The sequence below is a fragment of the Microtus pennsylvanicus genome, chromosome 5, assembly GCF_037038515.1.
Source record: "Microtus pennsylvanicus isolate mMicPen1 chromosome 5, mMicPen1.hap1, whole genome shotgun sequence".
In the NCBI taxonomy this organism is placed as follows: Eukaryota; Metazoa; Chordata; class Mammalia; order Rodentia; family Cricetidae; genus Microtus; species Microtus pennsylvanicus.
The window spans coordinates 116,452,580-116,472,324 of NC_134583.1; the positions used below are offsets into that span (position 1 = coordinate 116,452,580).

At 40.4% G+C, this 19,745-nt stretch overlaps 1 protein-coding gene across 1 annotated transcript in view; it reads left to right on the plus strand.

The window, feature by feature from the left end:
* The window catches only part of Kif11 (kinesin family member 11), a 46,268-nt gene extending 27,379 nt beyond the window's left edge, over positions 1-18,889 (plus strand). Inside the window, exons 12-22 of the mRNA XM_075973917.1 lie at positions 561-749; positions 1,188-1,395; positions 5,944-6,116; positions 7,183-7,308; positions 7,385-7,543; positions 9,036-9,142; positions 9,871-10,150; positions 11,584-11,806; positions 14,075-14,220; positions 15,384-15,500; positions 18,227-18,889. Coding sequence (XP_075830032.1) covers positions 561-749; positions 1,188-1,395; positions 5,944-6,116; positions 7,183-7,308; positions 7,385-7,543; positions 9,036-9,142; positions 9,871-10,150; positions 11,584-11,806; positions 14,075-14,220; positions 15,384-15,500; positions 18,227-18,358 — 1,860 coding nt within the window. The 3' untranslated portion in view covers positions 18,359-18,889. The remainder of the gene's footprint in view (positions 1-560; positions 750-1,187; positions 1,396-5,943; positions 6,117-7,182; positions 7,309-7,384; positions 7,544-9,035; positions 9,143-9,870; positions 10,151-11,583; positions 11,807-14,074; positions 14,221-15,383; positions 15,501-18,226) is intronic.
* The last annotated feature ends 856 nt before the right edge of the window (positions 18,890-19,745 follow it).

Here is a 19,745-nt window from a genome sequence, read left to right on the forward strand (position 1 = left end):
GCTACACTCAAATACATGCCTTTAATTACTTAGGAGGCAGAGGCAGATTGATCTCTCTGAGTTAAAGATCAGCCGAATCCAAGCTGTCCAGGGCTACAAGAACCCTCCTCAAAAGAGCAACAAAACTATAGCCACAGATGATTTTGAACTTCTGGTTCTCCTGTTTCTGCCTGGGATTACAACAGTGCATCACCAGGCCTTGTTTTATGCAGAGCTTGGGGTGGGACCTACAGCTTTGTTTATGCTAAGTAAACCTTCTACCACTTGAGCTTTCTCTCCTGCTCCTTTTCATGTTAAAGATTTCAGAAACTGGGAGACATTGGACACTTAGACAAGCAACTGGACTCTTTCTGAACCACCCTCATGTGGCACCTTTATAATGACAATCCACTGAAGTCCTGGGCGGAACACCACATTAGACCTGTTATTTAAATTTTGAATAAGCTTTCTAGGAAGAAACGAGATACCATTTCCTAATGTTATTAACTAGCTAAGTGTTTCACCAACCACCAGCATTTTTCTGATTCTTAAAAGAATTGTTTAATGTATTATGTGTGTAGGTTACAGAGTTATTTGTGGATAGTAAAAATGAACTTGACCAGTGTAAATCCGACCTGCAAACAAAGACCCAGGAACTTGAAACCACCCAGAAACATTTGCAAGAAACAAAATTACAACTTGTTAAAGAGGAATATGTCTCTTCAGCCTTGGAAAAAACTGAAGCGAAGCTTCATGATACAGCCAGCAAGGTTTGTACTTGTATTGAAAACATTGAAGGTAGAAGTATCCTTGTTTGCTTATGCTTTGATTGTGAGATTTTAATTTATTCATTCTAAATGTTATTTGTGTACATTTATGGAACAATATTACACTATTTGACCCATGTTTCTTTTTAAAACTGGAATGAAAGTAATACATTTTTATCAGGTATACTTTTGAGGAGGCAGTAAAACAAAAGGAAAAACATTTGTGCTAAACATAATTACTGGAATGATTTGCCAACTCAGTTTTCTGTGTACAGACGGCTGGCTGGGAGAGAGCAGGCTTGGTCGGGACTCGACATTCAAGCACTGGATCATTAGAGTGTCTTGTTCTCACCAGAGACAGAGCCTTATGGAGCACGGGTACATTGATCAGACTGTTTTTATGTTATCTTTTTCATTTTGTTTCTTTGTTTAAACATACAGTTACTTAACACAGTTAAAGAAACCACCAAGGATGTATCTGGTCTCCATTCTAAACTGGACCGTAAGAGAGAGATTGATGCACACAATGCTGAAGCTCAGGGTATTTTTGGCAAAAACCTCAACAATCTGTTTAATAATATGGAAGAATTAATTAAGGATGGCAGTGCAAAACACAAGGCCATGCTAGAAGTTCACAAGACATTGTTTGGTAAGTTTAAGCATTTCTGTGGGTATGTGTTGGGTGTGTGTGTGTGTGTGTGTGTGTGTGTGTGTGTGTGTGAATATAGAAGCCGGAGAACAACCTCAAATGCTATTCTTTAGGGACCATCCATTTTTTAATTTTAAGAGTTATTTTATTTTTGGTTGCATGTATCTGATAATGTCTGTATGTGTGAGTGCGTGTACCCAGGGTGGGCTAGAGGTGTTGGATTACCTCCATTGGAATATGAGCCACCTGATAATAAGTTTGGGAATCAAAATCTGCTTCTAGTAGAGCAATATATACTCTTAACCATTGGACCATCTAGCCCTCCACCTTATTTCTTTGGAGACAAAATCTTTCATTGACCAAGTAGGCGAGGTTGGCTGGCTCAGTTGAACCCCAGGCTAGCTCACTCACTCACTCTCACACTCTCTTCTCTTTCTACCTTCTCTCTGCCTTCTACCTGCTTTCCTCCCTCTCTTTCCCTTTTTCTCTCCCTCCCCTTTCTTCCTTCCCCCACCATTACACCAGCTGATTTTAATAATCCTTCTGTCTCTACTTTTTTTTTTTAAGATTTATTTATTGGTTATATACAGCATGTTTTCCTGCACACCAGAAGAGGGCATCAGATCTCATTACAGATGGTTGTGAGCCACCATGTGGTTGCTGGGAATTGAGCTCAGGACCTTTGGAAGAGCAGGCAATGTTCTTAACCGCTGAGCCATCTCTCCAGCCCCCCTGTCTCTACTTTTTAAGACCTAGGATTAAAGGAAGAGAGTCACTAAACTCAGCTTTTTTGGTCTTTTTTTGTTTGTTTTTGAGGCAGGGTCACAGGTATCCTAAGCGGGTCTTAAAGTTAGTGTGTATCAGAGGATGATTTGGAATATCTAGTCCTCCTGTCTCCCACCTGAGTACTGGGATTACAGGCCTATGCTGTCATGCCTGGTTCTATGCAGTGGTAGAGATGGGACCCAGGACTTCCTGCATATTAAGCAAGTGCTCTGGCAACTGAGCGAAATCCCTGGCCCATTCCTAGTCTTTCTTTATGTGTTTCAGATGTGTTAATTTCACAATTTTCATTTTGCCCCCTCCCCCAAATAAAAGATGCCCATGTTTAATGCAATACTCCCGGGTAGCACTGGGAAAGTATGGCGAGGGAAAGAAAGAAGGGGAGACCACACGAACCCCGGAGACCACGTGTACATTCTCTGTGGGGCAGTCTAAGTACCCTGTGGGAGCGGTCTTGACCCTCCCTGGGGAGGGGTCTTATTCCAGGAGCTGGGGTGAAGCCTCCAGGCAAACAATCCAGACTCTTTGTATAAAGGGTGTTTGGGAGCTGGGGTGATGCTTGCAACAAAACCTTCCAGGCTTTTTGGATAAGGGGGTACCAGCAAGCTGAGGTGAAGCCCCTCAATCAAACTTTTTAGACTCTTTAGATAAAGGGGCACTGGCTCAAGTCCTGCGGGCATGGGGTGACATGGGAGAGGGGAGAGCTGGGAGTTGGTGGGTTGCGTTCAGCGAGAGGTGTGGCTGGAGCAGCATCCAGTTTACTGTCATCCTGGAGACCTCAGGCATCTGTTTCTTGAGGGAGATGAGAAGGCAGGTGGCTAGGAGAAAAAAAATATTGTTATTATTGGCCCTATGAATGGGGTAGCCATGGGAAGTCATTAACTGCCAGACAGAATGGGACAGAGCAATGCCCTGGTTGTACAGGTGAGGCTCGGGTGTGTAATTGGGACACAATAGCAGATAGAACCAGATTTTAGTTGGTAGGTGTCCTTGATCCTGGAGAGTTGGTACCAATGGTGAAGTCCTAGGAGCTGGTGCAGGTGTTGGTGTTGTCTGGAGAGTGCTTTGTTGGCCCAGACAGCAGAAGTGACCTGTAAAATATGCTTGAAAATGGATGGGGTTAAAATATGCCCTGAGACTGTTAGTTTTTACTAGGCAGCAGAACTTTTTTTCAGGAACCTGTAGGGACTTGTAAGAGAACAGAAACAGATTTATATCTTGGTGTCATAGCAAAAGGCTATTGCTTTAGGTTATAAGGTATGAACATTTTAAAAAACAATTAAAGGGAGTTGAAAACTCTAAACCTCTAAAGATACACCTGAAACCTGTTAGTCCTGGACCACAAAGCCTGTTAAAGAAGCACACCTGTCTGTATTTTAGCAGGACACTTAACAAATGAAGTAATAAGTTACCAGTACCTTAAGTCATCAAATGCCATTAGACAGATCTAAGGAGGGTAAATGAGCAGAAATGAGACAGCTTTTTTAGGTACAGAGGCAATCCCAAGTCTCTCTTTAGTCCTTGGAGAACACCAGCCTAGAAGCACTGCTTGCTGTTAGCTGCTGAGTACAAGAGGCCCAAAGATTTTCCTGTGTGGGTAAGATTTAGTCCACCTGTCTTGGCCCGATGAGAAGATTTGATTCCCTGGGTGGCATCCAGGAAGCTCAAGAGATGGAAGGCTGCTTTTTGCTGTGTGGGTGACTTTGCCAAACCTAAAGGCAAACCTCAAGGTGAAAGGTCTTTTGCAACAGTGTATCTTCTTGGAGGAGCTATAGGATGCTGTGGGAGGTGGCATTGCTCAGTCTGATCACTGTGTAGACCAGGCTGGTCTCCAACTCAGAGATCCTCCTGCCTCTGCCTTACCAGTGCTGGGATTAAAGGCATGCTCTACCACCATCTGGATGAACTATATAAATTCTTGACAAAGAAAAAAATGCAAATAATTCCAATCAGACCAAATTAAACCAAATAAAGGTGCCCATGTTTAATGCAGTGCTCCTGGATGGCACCGGGAAAGCATGGTGAGGGAACGAGGGAAAGAGAGAGAAGGAGAGACCACACGAAACCTGGAGACCACCGCCTTTTTTTTTTTTAAGTCTGTTTATCTATCTTGAGACGGTCTCACCAAGTTAACCAAGTTTAACTTAAACTCACTTAAGCTGGCTTTGATTTGGGATCTTCCTGCCTCATCTTGAGTACTAGGGTTACAGGTATGAGCCAACAAACACATGTCAAAATGTATAATTCAATACTATTTTAAACAAATAAAAACAGATAACTTAGGTGACAGTGTCACTGGTACCTGTCCCATTGAACATGTTAGCTGTTTAGGCAAAAGATTAATGTTTTTGCTTTTTTACAACAAATTTTAGAGGTTTGTTGTTGATTTTAGACTGTCGTCTATAAGTTAAAATTTACCAAATTAGCATATTATCATTAGAAATAAAATTTATCACTGGATCTGACTAATTTCTCTGAGGTATTACTATGTAATTTCTTGGATCCCTTCCTAAAAGTGTTCTTATTTTTAAAAAATTTTAAATTGTAGCTGGAAAGAGTAGCTTAATCCCTAGCACCCACATGGCAGCACACAACTGCCTTTAACTCAGTTCCAGGGGATCTGACATTCTCTTCTTGCATCTTTAGTGCACAGATATAAATACACAGAAAATAAATAATTTTAAAAATTGAAATTTTTTTTTTGTTTATTGTGTGTGCGCGCACACATGCACTCTGGTCAGAGGAGGTCAGAGGAGGATTCCTTTTCTCTCCTCCCTCATGTGGATCCCAGGGATTGCACTCTGGTCATTAGGCTTGGTGGCCGGTGCTTATCCAGTCCCTTTCCTAGATATTTCCTTTGAATAAATGATCTTGTAACATTTTTCTTGTGGAAAGACATATCTTAAAGATTTGCTGTATTATCAGAACATGTATGTGTGCATTGTTTTTTATGCTGTCTTTTGAAATAAGTATCATGTAACCTAGTTTAACCTCCAGTTTACCAAGTAGCTGAGGGTGACCTTGAGCTAGGTAACTGAACCTGACTTTTTTGTCTCTACCTTTAAAGTGCTGGGATTATAAGTGAGTTTTACCCTAATAAGGTGTAGTTTTCTCTTTTTCATAAATTCCTGTCTACTATAAAAACTGCGTATTTTAGGCACTAATTCTATCTATCTGTCTGTCTATCTATCTATCTATCTATCTATCTATCTATCTATCTATCTATCTATCTATCTATCGACAGGAGCCTGTCCTGGAAGTAGACCAGACTGGCCTTGAACTCACAGAGGTCCACTTGCCTCTGCCTCCCAAGTGCTGGGTTAAAGGTGTGCATCACCACCGCCCAGTTACTAATTTTAAGAATTTTCTAATTCTTCTCTTCTCTTCTCTTCTCTTCTCTTCTCTTCTCTTCTCTTCTCTTCTTTTTTTTCTCTCCGTCCCTTCCTCCTTCCCTCCTTCCCTCTCCCCCTTCCTCCATTTTTGGGACAGTGCTTCTTTGTGTAATGCTGACTGTTCTGGAACTTGCTCTGTAAACCAGGCTAGCCTTGAACTCACAGAGATCCACCTGCTTCTGCCTCCTGAGTGCTGGAATTAAAGACGTGTGCCACCACTACCCGCCATATTTAAATCTTACTATGTAGTAAGATAATTCTTTAATGTAGTTATTGGAAATTCCATAATAAAGATTGATTTTAACTTATTGAAAGTGATCTTAACTGCATTTAAATATATGTATGCTAAAGTTCACATCTCTCCCTCTTTTAGGTAATCTGATGTCTTCCAGTGTCTCTGCATTAGACACCATTACCACGACAGCACTCGGATCTCTCGTGTCTATTCCACAAAACGTGTCGGCTCGAGTCTCCCAGATCTCTGATAGGATATCGGAGGAGCAGTCTTTAGCAGCACAAAGTAAAACTGTGCTGCAAGGATTGATTGTTAGTAAATCTGTTAATGTTTTCAAAGGGTGACTGGCCATCAGAAATGGCATTAACTGCTCTTAGCTTAAGCTTTGCCAGAAACAGTTAGGAACCGTTTGCTTTTGTTTCCCCCTCACAGAAAGACTTGTTTGCCACAGGATGTGACTAAACTTTGAAAGTGTTTCCATTCCTTTGGTGTAGTTGAGAATAGAAATAATTAAGCCATTATCATTCACATGTTTGTAATTTTAGCGTTTGAAAGGTGGAGGCAGAAGGATCAGGAATTCAGAGCCACCCTTGGTTTTTAGTGAGTTCAAAGCTACTTGAGACCCTGCACAAACAAGAGCAGCAGTTATTAATAAGCCTTCTGGTCACAAAGAGCAGCTCAGGTGGATTCAGGAGATTTGAGATCTGTTATCTGGCCTCTTCACCAGAGCTAGAGCTAGTTAACCCAACGGGGGATAGCAGGTAACTGGTTTCTTACTTAGCACAAATGACCAAACATAAGTAGCCCATTTTCTTTTTATTTTATTAGTGTGGGTTTGTGGACTTGAGCGAGAGTGCATGCTACATGTGTAAGCTCCAGGGACAAAATTTCAAAGTGTTTAAATGTATCTATAGATTTTTCCCCTATGGTGGGGATCAAACCAGAGTGCTGGAATCTTAACACTTTACTGTCATTTTTCTCCTCTTCTAAACTTTACCTTAGATCGTTAAATTGACTATAGGAGGCAGGCATCATGGTACATTCCCCTGATCCTGGTAGTGTGGAGGCAGGAAGAACAGGAGTTCAAGAGCATCCTCAGCTACAAGTGAGTTTGAGGTCAGCCTGTGCTACGAGAGACCCAACAAACACAGAACAGGAAATTAATTTAACATTTACTACACTTAGTGAACATTGTTTTAGTTAGTGGAGCAGGATTAAGAGTTTTAGGCAGGATATAAATTCTAGATATTCAGTTATGTCACCTTAGGTTATTAAGAATTTTGAATGTTGGTGTTTGGTTGCTAAGTATCTGAGATATATCGGCCAAGTTAATGGAAATGAAAACATTTTTAAAGATGCATTTGTTTTTAAAAACAGAATGAACTTGTGACTGACCTTCTCGCTTCCCTGAAGACCATCTTAGCCCCTGGTGTGGTTTCCATCTTGAATATCAACAGGCAATTGCAGCATATTTTCAGGAGTTCATTGACAATGGCTGAAAAGGTACAGATGTTATCTTCTTAATACCTCAAATTTGATTGGTTGCCCAAAAAAGAAACTAATATTTTTTTCTTTAAAGATAGAAGATCAAAAAAGAGAAATAGACAGTTTTCTCAACGTATTGTGCAATAATCTACATCAACTCCAAGAACATACAGTTTCTTCCTTGGTTGAATCACAGAAGCTTTGTGGAAACCTAAATGAAGACCTGAGGATGATAAAGGAAACCCATTCGCAGGTATCACTCAATTGATGTTTTTAGTGGTGTGATGGACTTAATAATCTATGTCACGTGGTTTGAATGCTGCAAAACTACTATGAAAACTTGAGGTCATCACAGCTGCTGTCGTTGCTGATGGTGATTTGTGTGAAGTAATTGAGAATACTTTTTTTTTTTAATAAGGAGTTGTTTATTTTGTTTGTTTTTTTATGTTTTGTTTATTTATTTATTTATTTATTTTTTTGGTTTTTCAAGACAGGGTTTCTCTGTGGTTTTGGACAGGGTTTCTCTGTGGTTTTGGAGCCTGTCCTGCAACTAGCTCTTGTAGACCAGGCTGGTCTCGAACTCACAGAGATCCGCCTGCCTCTGCCTCCCGAGTGCTGGGATTAAAGGCGTGTGCCACCACCGCCCGGCGAGAATACTTCTTTAGATCAGCTAATATTTGAGAATTTGTTGCGTCTGGAACTCTGTTCTTAACAACATTCTGACAAACAAAATGGTCCTTTCCCAGCAAGAAGGAAGGAATAGAAAACACGCCCATAGAGGAAGGTTGCTGTAGCATTTTAAGTGAAAATATTGCAAGTTTTTTCTTCTCAAGTGACATGGATAGTTACTCCCTCTGATAAACTAAGCCCTGACTTCTCTCATTGCTATAGCATTGCTCATCCTACCTCTTCCTCTTGACTTCTTTGAATATGGTGTGTTCCACCATGCCAAGCTCCAGCATCTGTTATTCTGAGTCGTAATGGATAATAATAAAGCTTTGGGAAATGAGCCGATTGCAACAGGATCACACTCTTTGGTTATTAAGCGAAAAAATTAATTCTTTATTCTTTTTTTTTTTTTAAATTTTTTTTTCAAGTCCTAAAATGTTCCTTTAATACTCCTTTCAGGGTTCTCCTCTGTGTGTGAGAGGAGACATTAAAAATGTTTTGTCGGGGCTGGAGAGATGGCTCAGTGGTTAAGCACACTGCCTGCCCTTCTGAAGGTCCTGAGTTCAGTTTCCAGCAACCACATGTTGGGATCTGGTGCCCTCTTCTGTCTTGCAGGCATACATGCAAGACAGAATACCGAGAATACTATATACATAATAAATAAATAGATTTTTTAAAAAAAAATGTTTTGTCATGGTGCACACCAATAATCCCAGCACTTGGGAGGCAGAGGCAGGTTGATCTTTTGTGAGTTTGCGGCCACCCTGGACTATAGAGCCAGTTCCAGGAAGCCAGAGCTTCACAGAGAAACTCTGTCTCGAAAAATGAAAAAATTTTTTTTCTTTGTCAAAAAACCTGGTCTCGAGAAACCAATAACAAGAACAGAAAGACTTGGTGTAGTTCAGCTGAGCGTTGTGTTATGCACTTGTAATCCCAGCATGCAGTGGCTGAGTTCATTATGAGACCCTGTCCCAACAACCAAGTTTTAAATTCTATCCTGTCATCATTAATATTCTGAAAGTCAGCATTTAAATATTGCCATTTCAAATCTTTTCCTCCTTGAATCTTCCTTACAGGAACTTTCTCAGTTAGTTAATATTTGGACAGAGAGATTCTGTGCTTTGGAGAAGAAGTGTGAAGACATCCAGAAACCACTGAGCAGAATTCAAGAAAATACAGAGCAGTAAGATACTTTTAACTTCTGTTGAAGGTTTCTGTAAGCCTGGGATGAATTTCAAAAGGAAGAAAAACTTCAAATTGTACAAACAGTTCTGGTTTTCTTACCAGTGAATTAGTTAGTGATTGACATATTATTTGTGTGTGTGTGTGTGTATGTATGTGTATAAATGTGTTCCTTCTTCTCCACCCTCCCGTTCTTGAGACAGGACCTCACTGTGGCTCAGCTTCCGAAGTTCTGAAATCACAGGCGCGAGGCTTTTGACTGCTTTTTTTTTTTTTTTTTTTTTTTTTTTTTTGGATTTTTTGAGACAGGGTTTCTCCGTAGCTTTTGGTTCCTCTCCTGGAACTAGCTCTTGTAGACCAGGCTGGCCTCGAACTCACAGAGATCCGCCTGCCTCTGCCTCCCGAGTGCTGGGATTAAAGGCGTGCGCCACCAACGCCCGGCTTTTGACTGCTTTTTGAGACATTTTCATGATGACTCCTATAAGTTTGCCAGATAACTCTAAAGTGTTCTTGTTCTTGGCATCTGTTGATTGCCTTTCTCTTTCAACTTGTGGTTATCCTGACTCTCGTGAGTGATGATTGATTTCAGATAGCCAAAGGGTTTTGTCTTGTTTTAGTGTTTGGTTTTTGAGAGTCTTACCTTGTAGCTCCATTGCTCTGGACTGTGACTTGTAGACTAGGCTGCCCTTGAACTTAGGGTTATTCTGTTTTGTTTTTGTTTTTCTATAGGAAGTCTGCAGATATAATCAACAAGACAACAGTCCAAAGTAAAAAACTAATGGCTGATTCTGATGGATTATTACAAGAACTCAGACATTTTGGCCAAGAAGGCACACAGTTGGTTGAAGAGTCTATACAGCACTGCGATTCACTCAGCAGCAACCTGGAAACTGTATCTCGGGAGACCACAAAGAGATGTGAAGCTTTGAACACAAGTGCAGTTGGATTTTCTGAACAGTGGGCATCCTGCTTAAGCAAGAGGAAAGAGGAACTTGAGAACTTAATGGAGGTAATATGTCTGTGCCTGGACTAACTGGGGGAGAATAGATAGAATCAGAAATGAAAATATTTCAGCTTAGAATCTATTTTAAAACATTATGTGAGCCAGGCGGTGGTGGCGCACGCCTTTAATCCCAGCACTTGGGAGGCAGAGGCAGGCGGATCTCTGTGAGTTCGAGACCAGCCTGGTCTACAAGAGCTAGTTTCAGGACAGGCTCCAAAACCACAGAGAAACCCTGTCTTAAACAAAAAACAAAAAAACAAACAAACAAAAAAAAACCATTATGTGAGTTGGACATAGGTGGTGCAAGCCTTTAATCCCAGCACTTGGGAAGAAGAGGCAGGTGGATCTCTATGAGTTCAAAGCCAGCTGGTCTACAGAGTGAGTTCCAGGACAGCTGGGGCTGTTACATAGAGAAACCCTGTCTGGAAAAAAACAAAAGAAACAAACAAAAAGTTTTCTTTTATTTGATGTGTGTTTAAAGCTTTATTTGGGGTGTGTGTGTGTGTGAGAGTGTGAGAGAGAGTGCGCACACACGTGCATGCATACACACATGCAAGAACACCCTGATGCCTTGGCGTTGGAGTCACAGGCAGTCCTGAGGAGTCCTGAGCATAGGCTAGTGCTCTTAACTACTAAGCATCTCTTCACCCCTTAAAGTGATTACTATTGTGTTTGTGTGCATGATTGTATGTGTAGGCATGCATGCCATGGCACATACTGGAGATCAGAGACACAATCCCTTCCACTTTTACTTAGGTTTCTGGAGTCAAACTGAGGGTGCACAGAAGCTGCCCATGGTGGTACACACTGGTGATACCATCACTGAGAGCCAGAGGCCAGGGGATTCTGAGTTTGAATGAGGCCAGTCTGTGCCATAGTCTTAAGACAAAGACAACCTGGAATAGAGATGGGTGATCAAATCAAGAACTTGAGACATGGAGTAAAGACCTAGTTTCATCCTTCCACTGCCCCCCCCCTCAGTCCCTTTCCTCTCTTTTCTTCTCCTCCCGTATTCTGTCTTTGAACTCATTATTTAGCCAAGGATGACCCTCTTCTACCTCCTTGTGCTGTGGTTAAAGGTGTGCATCACCTTGCCCAGCTTAAGGCCTGGTTTCTTTAAAAAAGAAAAGTTTTTAAGTTAAAAAAAAATCAAAGAATTACATTACAGAGCAAAGAGACGTAAGACTTAGCCTTCAGTCTAATTTCCTTAAGCCAGGCCTTCTTACATCTGTATACTGGAGTAATGTTAAGAATGGGTAGTGGGAGAGATGGCCTCGCAGGTCAGAGTGCTTCTTCAAGCCTATTTAATTGCCCTCTTCTCTCTACTGTGACATGTGATTTTGAAACGTATTATAGAACATTTCAAGGTAATTAAAAATGGTAGATGGACCAACTTGCTTCCAGCTTTAGTAATGAAAGCTTGTTTGTATCATTTACAGTTTGTAAATGGATGCTGTGAGGCTTCACGTTTAGAGATCACTGAAAAACAAAGTGGACACACAGCTGCTATTGAGAACCAGCGCATCTCCTTTGTTGAGCAGATAACTTCTGATGATGAGAAATTCAACGCAGGAAGTCTAGAGCTTGATGAAACCATAAAAACTGGTTTGACGAAGCTTAATTGCTTTCTGCAACAGGATCTGAAACTCGATATCCCAACAGGTATCTTATTTTAACTTTTTAGGATTTATTTTACTTACATGGGGAGGAGTGGGTGGACATGCACTTGAGCGCGGTGCCTCTGGAGCCAGGTGAAGGGACCTCTGGAGCTGGAATTAGAGGTTGGTATGAGCTGCCCAGGGAGGTGCTCGGAACTGACTCTGGGCCTCTGGAAGAGTAATGTCTGCCCTTAACCACTGAGCCACCTCTCTTTTACCCCCAGTGGGTATTTTAGAATTGCTAAAGATTTTGAAATTAAATCCAGCTGTATACAGTATTAGATACTGTTTGAAAGTGAGCCCTGCCTTTGTCTGATAGGAATTTACCATCTCTCTGTAATAAATTTAAATATAGAAAATTTAGAGCACTGGGATAATTTAATTCAGTCTTAGCTGTTTCTTGTTGGTGGTATATTCCTAGAAATTTGGGCACAATAGAAAATTTCATAAACATTTAGACAATTGGCTTTGTTAAGAACAGTCATTTTTAAGCCTGATGTGGTTTGAAAGCATGCATATAAACAAAGCCGGTTGTCTGAATGTTTATGACATTTTACAATCTAGTTTCCTCAGGAAACTGAGGAAAGAAAACTGTTACTTAATGACCACCCTGGGCTCCTGATGAAAGAGAAAAACATAAAAATAAGTTGTTGGGTGTGGTGGCACACACTTGTAAGAACAGTCCTAAGGAGGTGTAAGCAGGACCGTTGGAGTTGAAGATCATCTTTGGCTAGCCTGGGCTACAAGAGCTCCTGTTTCAAAACACCAAACCAAAATCAAAAAGCATTTTAAAAACAAATAAAATTGCCCAACTGTTTAGTCAACACTGTGTCTAAAATATGTTATAATACCCAAAATGCTAGATGGCTGTAAAAGCTAAGTTGTTGAATACAAAGTTCACCGCGAAGCACACTCCGTCCGTGTCTGTCTCATGGACTGGCATCATTTAGAAATCACCACTTTAAAGACTAGGCAGTGGTGGCACACATCTCTAATCCCGGCACTTGGTAGGCAGAAGCAAATCGAGTTCTGGGTTTGAGACTAGCCTGGTCTACAGAGTGAGTTCCAAAACAGCCAGAGCTACACAGAGAAGCCCTGTTTTGAAAAAAACAAAACACCCTCCACCCCAAAAAAAGAAAGAAATCACCATTTTTAGAGATCAGAAATGGCAAAGATTGGTAAACTATCCTGATTGGTAAGCTGATTTACAAAGTTTAATAGTTGGTTCTTCATTGGATTGTAAAATCATCGAAATGTACACTTTTTTGAATGATTTTTGTGGCATATAAATTACATCTCAAAACTTTTTTTTAAAGAGTTTGTGCTAAAAGAACGTTGGTTTATTTAATTTTGTCAACATTTATTGTTAACTATCAATGAAAATGCCTGTTAATTGAAAAGGCAACTCCCGTATAAGGAAATGTAACTGCGTTCAGAACCAGGCACTACAGCAGAGTTACAGAGAGATGGTTACTCCTTTCAAAGTGATCACATTGTAAAACCTTTAATTCCAGTAATGCCACCATTTCTCAGAAAACCCCAAATTCATTTTTAAGCCTAATACATGTTTGTACATTCTTAGAAATGGAAACTTCATAGTTTTGGTGGTAAGATGACTTTTACAAATTGTCAGATCTACTGAAGATCATTGGGTGGCGGGAAACGAAAAAGCAGACTCCATCTTCAATTATGGGGCTAGAGAGATGGCTCAGCATTTTTAGAGCACTGCTGCTCTTCCAGAGGACCTGAGTTAATTCCCAACAACCACATGGGACATGCAGGTATACACGCAGAACACTCATACATAAAATATAAATAAATAAGATTAAAAAGGAAAAAGAAATGACTTTCTAGCAGAGACTTGCCTTAAATAAAGCCCTAGAAGTAGAAGAAAACCAATTTTTTTTTTTTTTATAACAAACAAACGTTAGGCGGTGGTGGTGCACTCCTTTAATCCCAGCACCTGGGAGGTAGAAACAGGTGGATCTCTGACTTCTAGGTCAGCCTGATCTACAGAGCAAGTTCCAGGACAGGCTCCAAAGCTTCATAGAGATACCCTGTTTCAAAACTTACCCCCCTCCCAAAAATAATATTACTATGTGAAAAAATGTAACTAGCTTCAACCAGTTTGTGCCAGGTAGATAAAAAAAAGATACATTGAAATCATTTTTGGTTTTGGAAGACAACTCACTTGAAAGTATATCTTTTAACATAATTTTAAAAGTTATATTTCATATAATTTTCCCTGGCTTTTCTAATTTCTACTATAAAGGTATGACACCAGAGAGGAAAAATTACTTATATCCATCAACACTGGTGAGAACTGAACCACGGGAACAGCTCTTTGATCAACTGCAAAAGAAACAGTGCAACCTATTAATGCTGAACTGCTCAGAAAACGACAAAGAGACCGGTCAGGTAAAATTTAAAGCACAATTTTAGAACTTTCCCATAAATCTTACACGTGGGTGCACACATGTGCATGGGGATGTGTATACAGCATGTGTGTATCTGTATGGAGGTGGGAGGTTGACTTTGGGTGCCTTCCTTAATTGACTACTATATTGAGGTAGGGTTTCTCACTTGAACCTAAAGCTGCTAGTTACCAACTTTCCTAAGTGCTGGGATTACAGGTGGGGGCTGTGGATCCAAATCTGATCCTTACATTTGAACAACAAATGCTTGATCCTCTGAGTCATCACCCCGCCCCTGTAAACTTTTGATGTGGTGGATTTCATGTAATAAATGTGTCTTTTTGTTCTTCAGTCCTTTGCTGTTTTCTATGAGAATTGCTGGCTTTTAAGCCTTTCTTTTAATCTTATTATTTTTATTTATTTATTTTTTTTTAGGCTAGTAGATAATTTCTAAGCCAGCATTTAAGCTACGATTGCATTCCAGGCACTGTTTGTTCTAAGTTCTTTTTTTTTTTTTGTTTTTTTTTTGGGTCCCCGTCGGGGAATCGAATGTTCTAAGTTCTTTACATGTATGCTAACTCAACCCTTTTAATAACCCTGTGGAAGGGGTACCACTGTAGTACATCTTATGAATGAGTAAACAGAATTCTTTTGTCTCAGGTTACAAAAATGAAGCTGCAATTAGAAGCAAGGCAATCAAACTTACAATTTGTGTTCTACAGTTAATAGCAATATAGAAAAGTTAAGAAAGTAGAGATTAAGTACAAGCTAATACATTATATTTTATAGATTTTCTGCTATTTATTAATGTTCAACTTCTATATAATGCATACGAAATCATTTAAAGAAGAAAATGCTGTTACGGTATTTCGTATTTTTGAGACTGGGCTTCTCTGTGTAGCCCTAGCTGTCCTGGAACTCTTTGTAGATTTACCTGCCTCTACGTGCCAGGATTAAAGACATGTGCCACCACCGCCTGGCTTACATGATGATTTTTGGCTTTCCCTGGTTGTCCTGGAACTTCTATGCAGACCAGCTGCCTCAAATTTGCAGCAATCCTCTTGCCTCTGCCTTCTGAGTGCTGGGTATAAAGCATTTCCCAGTCGTATCCTACTCTGTGTGGTGATCCAGAGTGGAATTGCCCACTCATCCAGCTTCTTATTTTAGGACATGGATGAAGAGGAGGAGGTTCTGGAACAATGTACTGAAGAACTTTTAAGTCAAGAGACATTTGTACATACCACTGTGGGTTCCTCTGTAACTGGTGGTGTTCCGTTTTTCCAGGTATTTGATAATGTGTTTCATGCATCCTTCCTCATCTGCTGTCCCTCACATGGTTTTCCTATTTGGTATAAAGATATACACCTGATGTCCCCACACTTGTGAGGCTGAGGAGGAGCTAGCCTAGGCTAACAAAGCAAGACCTGTCTTTAAAAGCAAAACATAAAGCAGTAACAAAAAAACCCAATATTCTTGTTAGCACAACAACAAAAAATTTAGTCATTTCCTTCAAATGGCTTGATAATTTTTATTTAAATTGTGTACACAGACTTATATTAATGAAGGAATCTTCTAGAGAATACATAAAGGTAAAATTTAACTTCAATAGATGAAGTTACAGAGACGTCAGCAAGTAATCTGGCTGTTATTTTCATCTCATTTCTGCCTCTTACTGTAGAGCAGTTATTTCTCTTACTTGTACCTTGACCCAGTAGGTCCTGGTATCCATCTCTGTCCATTACACTTTGAAGGTTAAAGGATTTAAACATTTGGGTTTATAAATTGTATTAGTGGTTTATCCTGCCCACTGGAGGCTCTTCTCTTATTAATTAGGCTTAGGTTTCCCAAGCCTCTCTGATGCTGTACAATTAAATTCTCTGACAGATTCTATGTCCACCTCCTTGTTTGCTTTTGAAACAGTCTTTCTGTAGAATAACTAGCCTAGAATGTAGCATCCTCGGCTGTAGCTTTCCATGTGCTGGGGTTACAGATGTATGACGTCATGCTCTTCTAACAGTTAGAGATGAGCCATTCAAAACTGCCTGGTACAGGTGAGGTGTCACACACCTTTGATCATAGCACTTGGGAAACAGAAACAGTTATCTCTTGAGTTCAAGGCCAGCCAGGATCACACAGTGAGACCCTGTCTCCAAACAAACTCCCGTCAAAAACTGCTTGGCATCTCTCCCTGTATTTTGAAGATATGAGCATAAAGTAAAAATTTCCTTATGCAAGACATGTAATATTGAATTACATTTGAAAAGAGTGTGTGTTTTGATTTTTCATTGCAGGGTTTCATTGTGTTGTGTAGCCCTGGTCGTCCTGGATATCACTCTGTAGACCAGGCTGGCCTCTGTCCCTGAGCACTGAAATTAAAGACGTGCACCACCACCACCTGGCTGTATATTATTTTTACATTATATATAAATGCATTTATATTGCATTTATTTATTTATTTATTTGTTCTTTTGAGGTAGGGTTTTTCTGCATAGTCTGGCTGATCTTGAACTTGCTCTGTAGACCAGGTTGGCCTCCATTTCAGAGATCCACCTGCCTCTGCTTCCTGAGTGCTAAAGGTGTGCACCATTACCACCCAGCTGCATTTCCTTAAATCCTTTATGTATCTCAAGGCAGTTTCTCCCCACTATTCTTTTAATCTTTGTTTTTGGCCTGGTTTTGCTAGTCGGTCATACCACTGATCGGTACTGACAGCCCAATTCTTTATTATTGTTTGTGGCTTTTTATTTCTTTTGGTGCTATGGTTAGAATTCGGGGCCTTAATACATGTCAAGTAATTGAGTTACATCTCTAGAGTATAAAACGTTATAAAAAGTTGGTTTGTGATTTGTCTCAGCATTTATAATTGAGTATGCAGCATTTTAATTTTTTTTTCTGAAGTAGGGAGCTTCTAGAGGTATAGAGTCCCCAAACGCATAGTATGAATCAATCTCTCCGTCTTTCCCTCCCTCTCTTCCTCTCCTTCCCTTTGTCCTTCCCTCCCTCCCCCTCTCCAAGGTTTCCTCTGTGTAGCCCTGGCTGTTCTGGAACTTTTTGTAGATGAGACTGTCCTCAAACTCAGAGATCAGCCTCCCTTTGCCTCTTAAATTCTGGGATTAAAGGCATGTGCCACCACCACCTAGTGTGAGACACATTTGCAGTGGAAGATAAATGGACTGATGGAAGTGTTTCATAGTTGCTCGTGCCAGCTTTTCCGCTTAGAGTAGAATGGTCTTTTCTTCATGGTGACAAATCTTCCTCTCTCTAAGCAGCACTGTTGACAGTCTAATCTGGGAAATTCCATGTTGTGGCCGGTGGTCCTGGAGTTTGAACACTTTCATCCAGGGCCAGTCCTCACCAGAGCTAGGAGCACTTGTTTGTACTGTCCTAAAATGTCTCAGTACATTGGCCTATGTCCGCTAGGGGGCAGAATCACTTGCTGTTGAGAAGCAATGTCGCAAAGGAAAGTTTACAATTACATTTTAGAAAATGATACCAAAAAGAAATATTCCTTGCCAGTGGTGGTAGGCCTTTATCCCAGCATTCGGGAAGCAGAGGCAGGCCAGCCTGGTCTACAGAGTGAGTTTTAGGATAGTTAGGGCTACACAGAGAAACTTTGTCTTAGAAAAACAAACTACTTCTTTCTACTTCCATTACTAGTAAAATAAAAAAGGCTGTACTTGGTTTTTTTTGGGGGGGGGCTCAAATTTGTGCTGGCCAGGCAATGGTGGTGCACGTGTTTAATCCCAGCTCTCAGGAGGCAGAGACAGACTGATCTCTGTGAGCCTGGTCTACATGAGCTAGTTCCAGGACAGGCTCCAAGACTACAGAGAAACCTTGTCTCGAAAAAACAAAGAACCCCGCCAAAAAAATTTTTGTGCAGATCCTTTGCCTTTTGTGGTTTTCTTATTTAAACTTTTGCCTGTAATATATAAAACTTGGAAATAAAAATGTTACAACATCTAGCAAAATGTTACATTATTATGACTTTGCTTTTCCTCTTAAACCCACAGCATAAAAAGCCACATGGAAAGGACAAAGAAAACAGAGGCATTAACCCAGTGGAGAAGTCTAAAGTGGAAGAGACCTCAGAGCATTCTGTATCAAAAAGCAGACTGCCACTTCGACCCTCAATAAATCTCTGAGGGTTAAGGTTTTCTTTGTAAAGAAATGAAAGCCGAAACCCCACAGTTTGAACTTGTGTACAGATTACAGTGGGATAGACTATGTCAAGACATCACAGTAAATGTAGGTGACTTGAAAGTCCTTTTTTTATCACCCTTGTAGTTCAAGTATGTAGTAAATTGGGTTTCATTTGGGATTTACATTGAATATGTGTTTCTAGCTCATTATATAAAGTAGCTCTTTTTCCTTTTTTTTTCTTGTATATTATTAAATACCAAATATATGGAAATTGTTGTTCCAGGCCTGGGCTTTAATAGATGAATGCCATATCCCTTCCTGTCCTGCTAGGGCTGCATTCAGTCTGTATTTCCTTACCTCTAACCTGCCTTTTTTGTTGTCTTCTCTCTCCCTTCTCCCTGTTCCTATCACTAAACCATTTGTGACCCGCAGAAAGGTTTGTTATGAGAAGCCCAGGGCTTCCCTAGAAATCTTATGTGTTAGTGATTACCTCTACAATCATTGCCGATAATAAACCTGACCCTGGAAGTACCCTTCTTTCAGCACTTTCATTTGTTCCTCCTTTGATATGCAAGCATCTCATTCCTTCAGCAGCTCTCGCACACAGCTTCACCAGCAGCCTGGAGAGTCAGCTGCTGTCACGGGAGTCCTGTGGAGAGCTCCATCCATCAGAGATCCCATTCTAAGGCCTGTGTCTTAGAAATGACAAAACTTTTTTTAGACTTCCAATTATGACTACAACTTCTATTTTGTTTATCTTTTAAAACTTTATTCTTTGTATATAATAAAATGTGTATATACATTCACTCAGTTGGAATCTTAACCTTCTGACTACTGTTTCTGGAGGTTGGCCTTTCCGGATGAAGAAACAGAGCATTTACCTTGAAGGAATGAATGAGCGGATGCCGAGAGTAAATGTGCTCACATTGAGTTCAGTGTTGTGGACATTTTAAAGTGATGTAACTTCTTATACTTGAGACAGTCTCACTGTAGCTCAGCCTGGCATATATTCACTATGCAGCCCAAGCTACTATCCTAGAACCCAGGACAATCTTTTATAATTTTTCCAAGGGCCTGGCTTTAGAGATTTGACTTTGTAACTAAGAACTAAACCATAGTAGGAAATTAGAAAATATGCTACTTAAAGAAATTAAATTTCCTGCCTGGCAGTGGTGGCACACACCTTTAATCCCAGCACTCAGGAGGCAGAGGCAGGCAGATCTCTGAGTTTGAGGCCAGCCTGGTCTACAGAACAGAGTGAGTTCCAGGATACACTCCAAAGCTACACAGAGAAACCCAGTCTTGAAGAACAAAAAAGAAAAAAAAAAGACAAAGAAATTAAACTTCCTTGTGCCATCTCTTTTGCCCATTATAGAGATAGAAATGTTA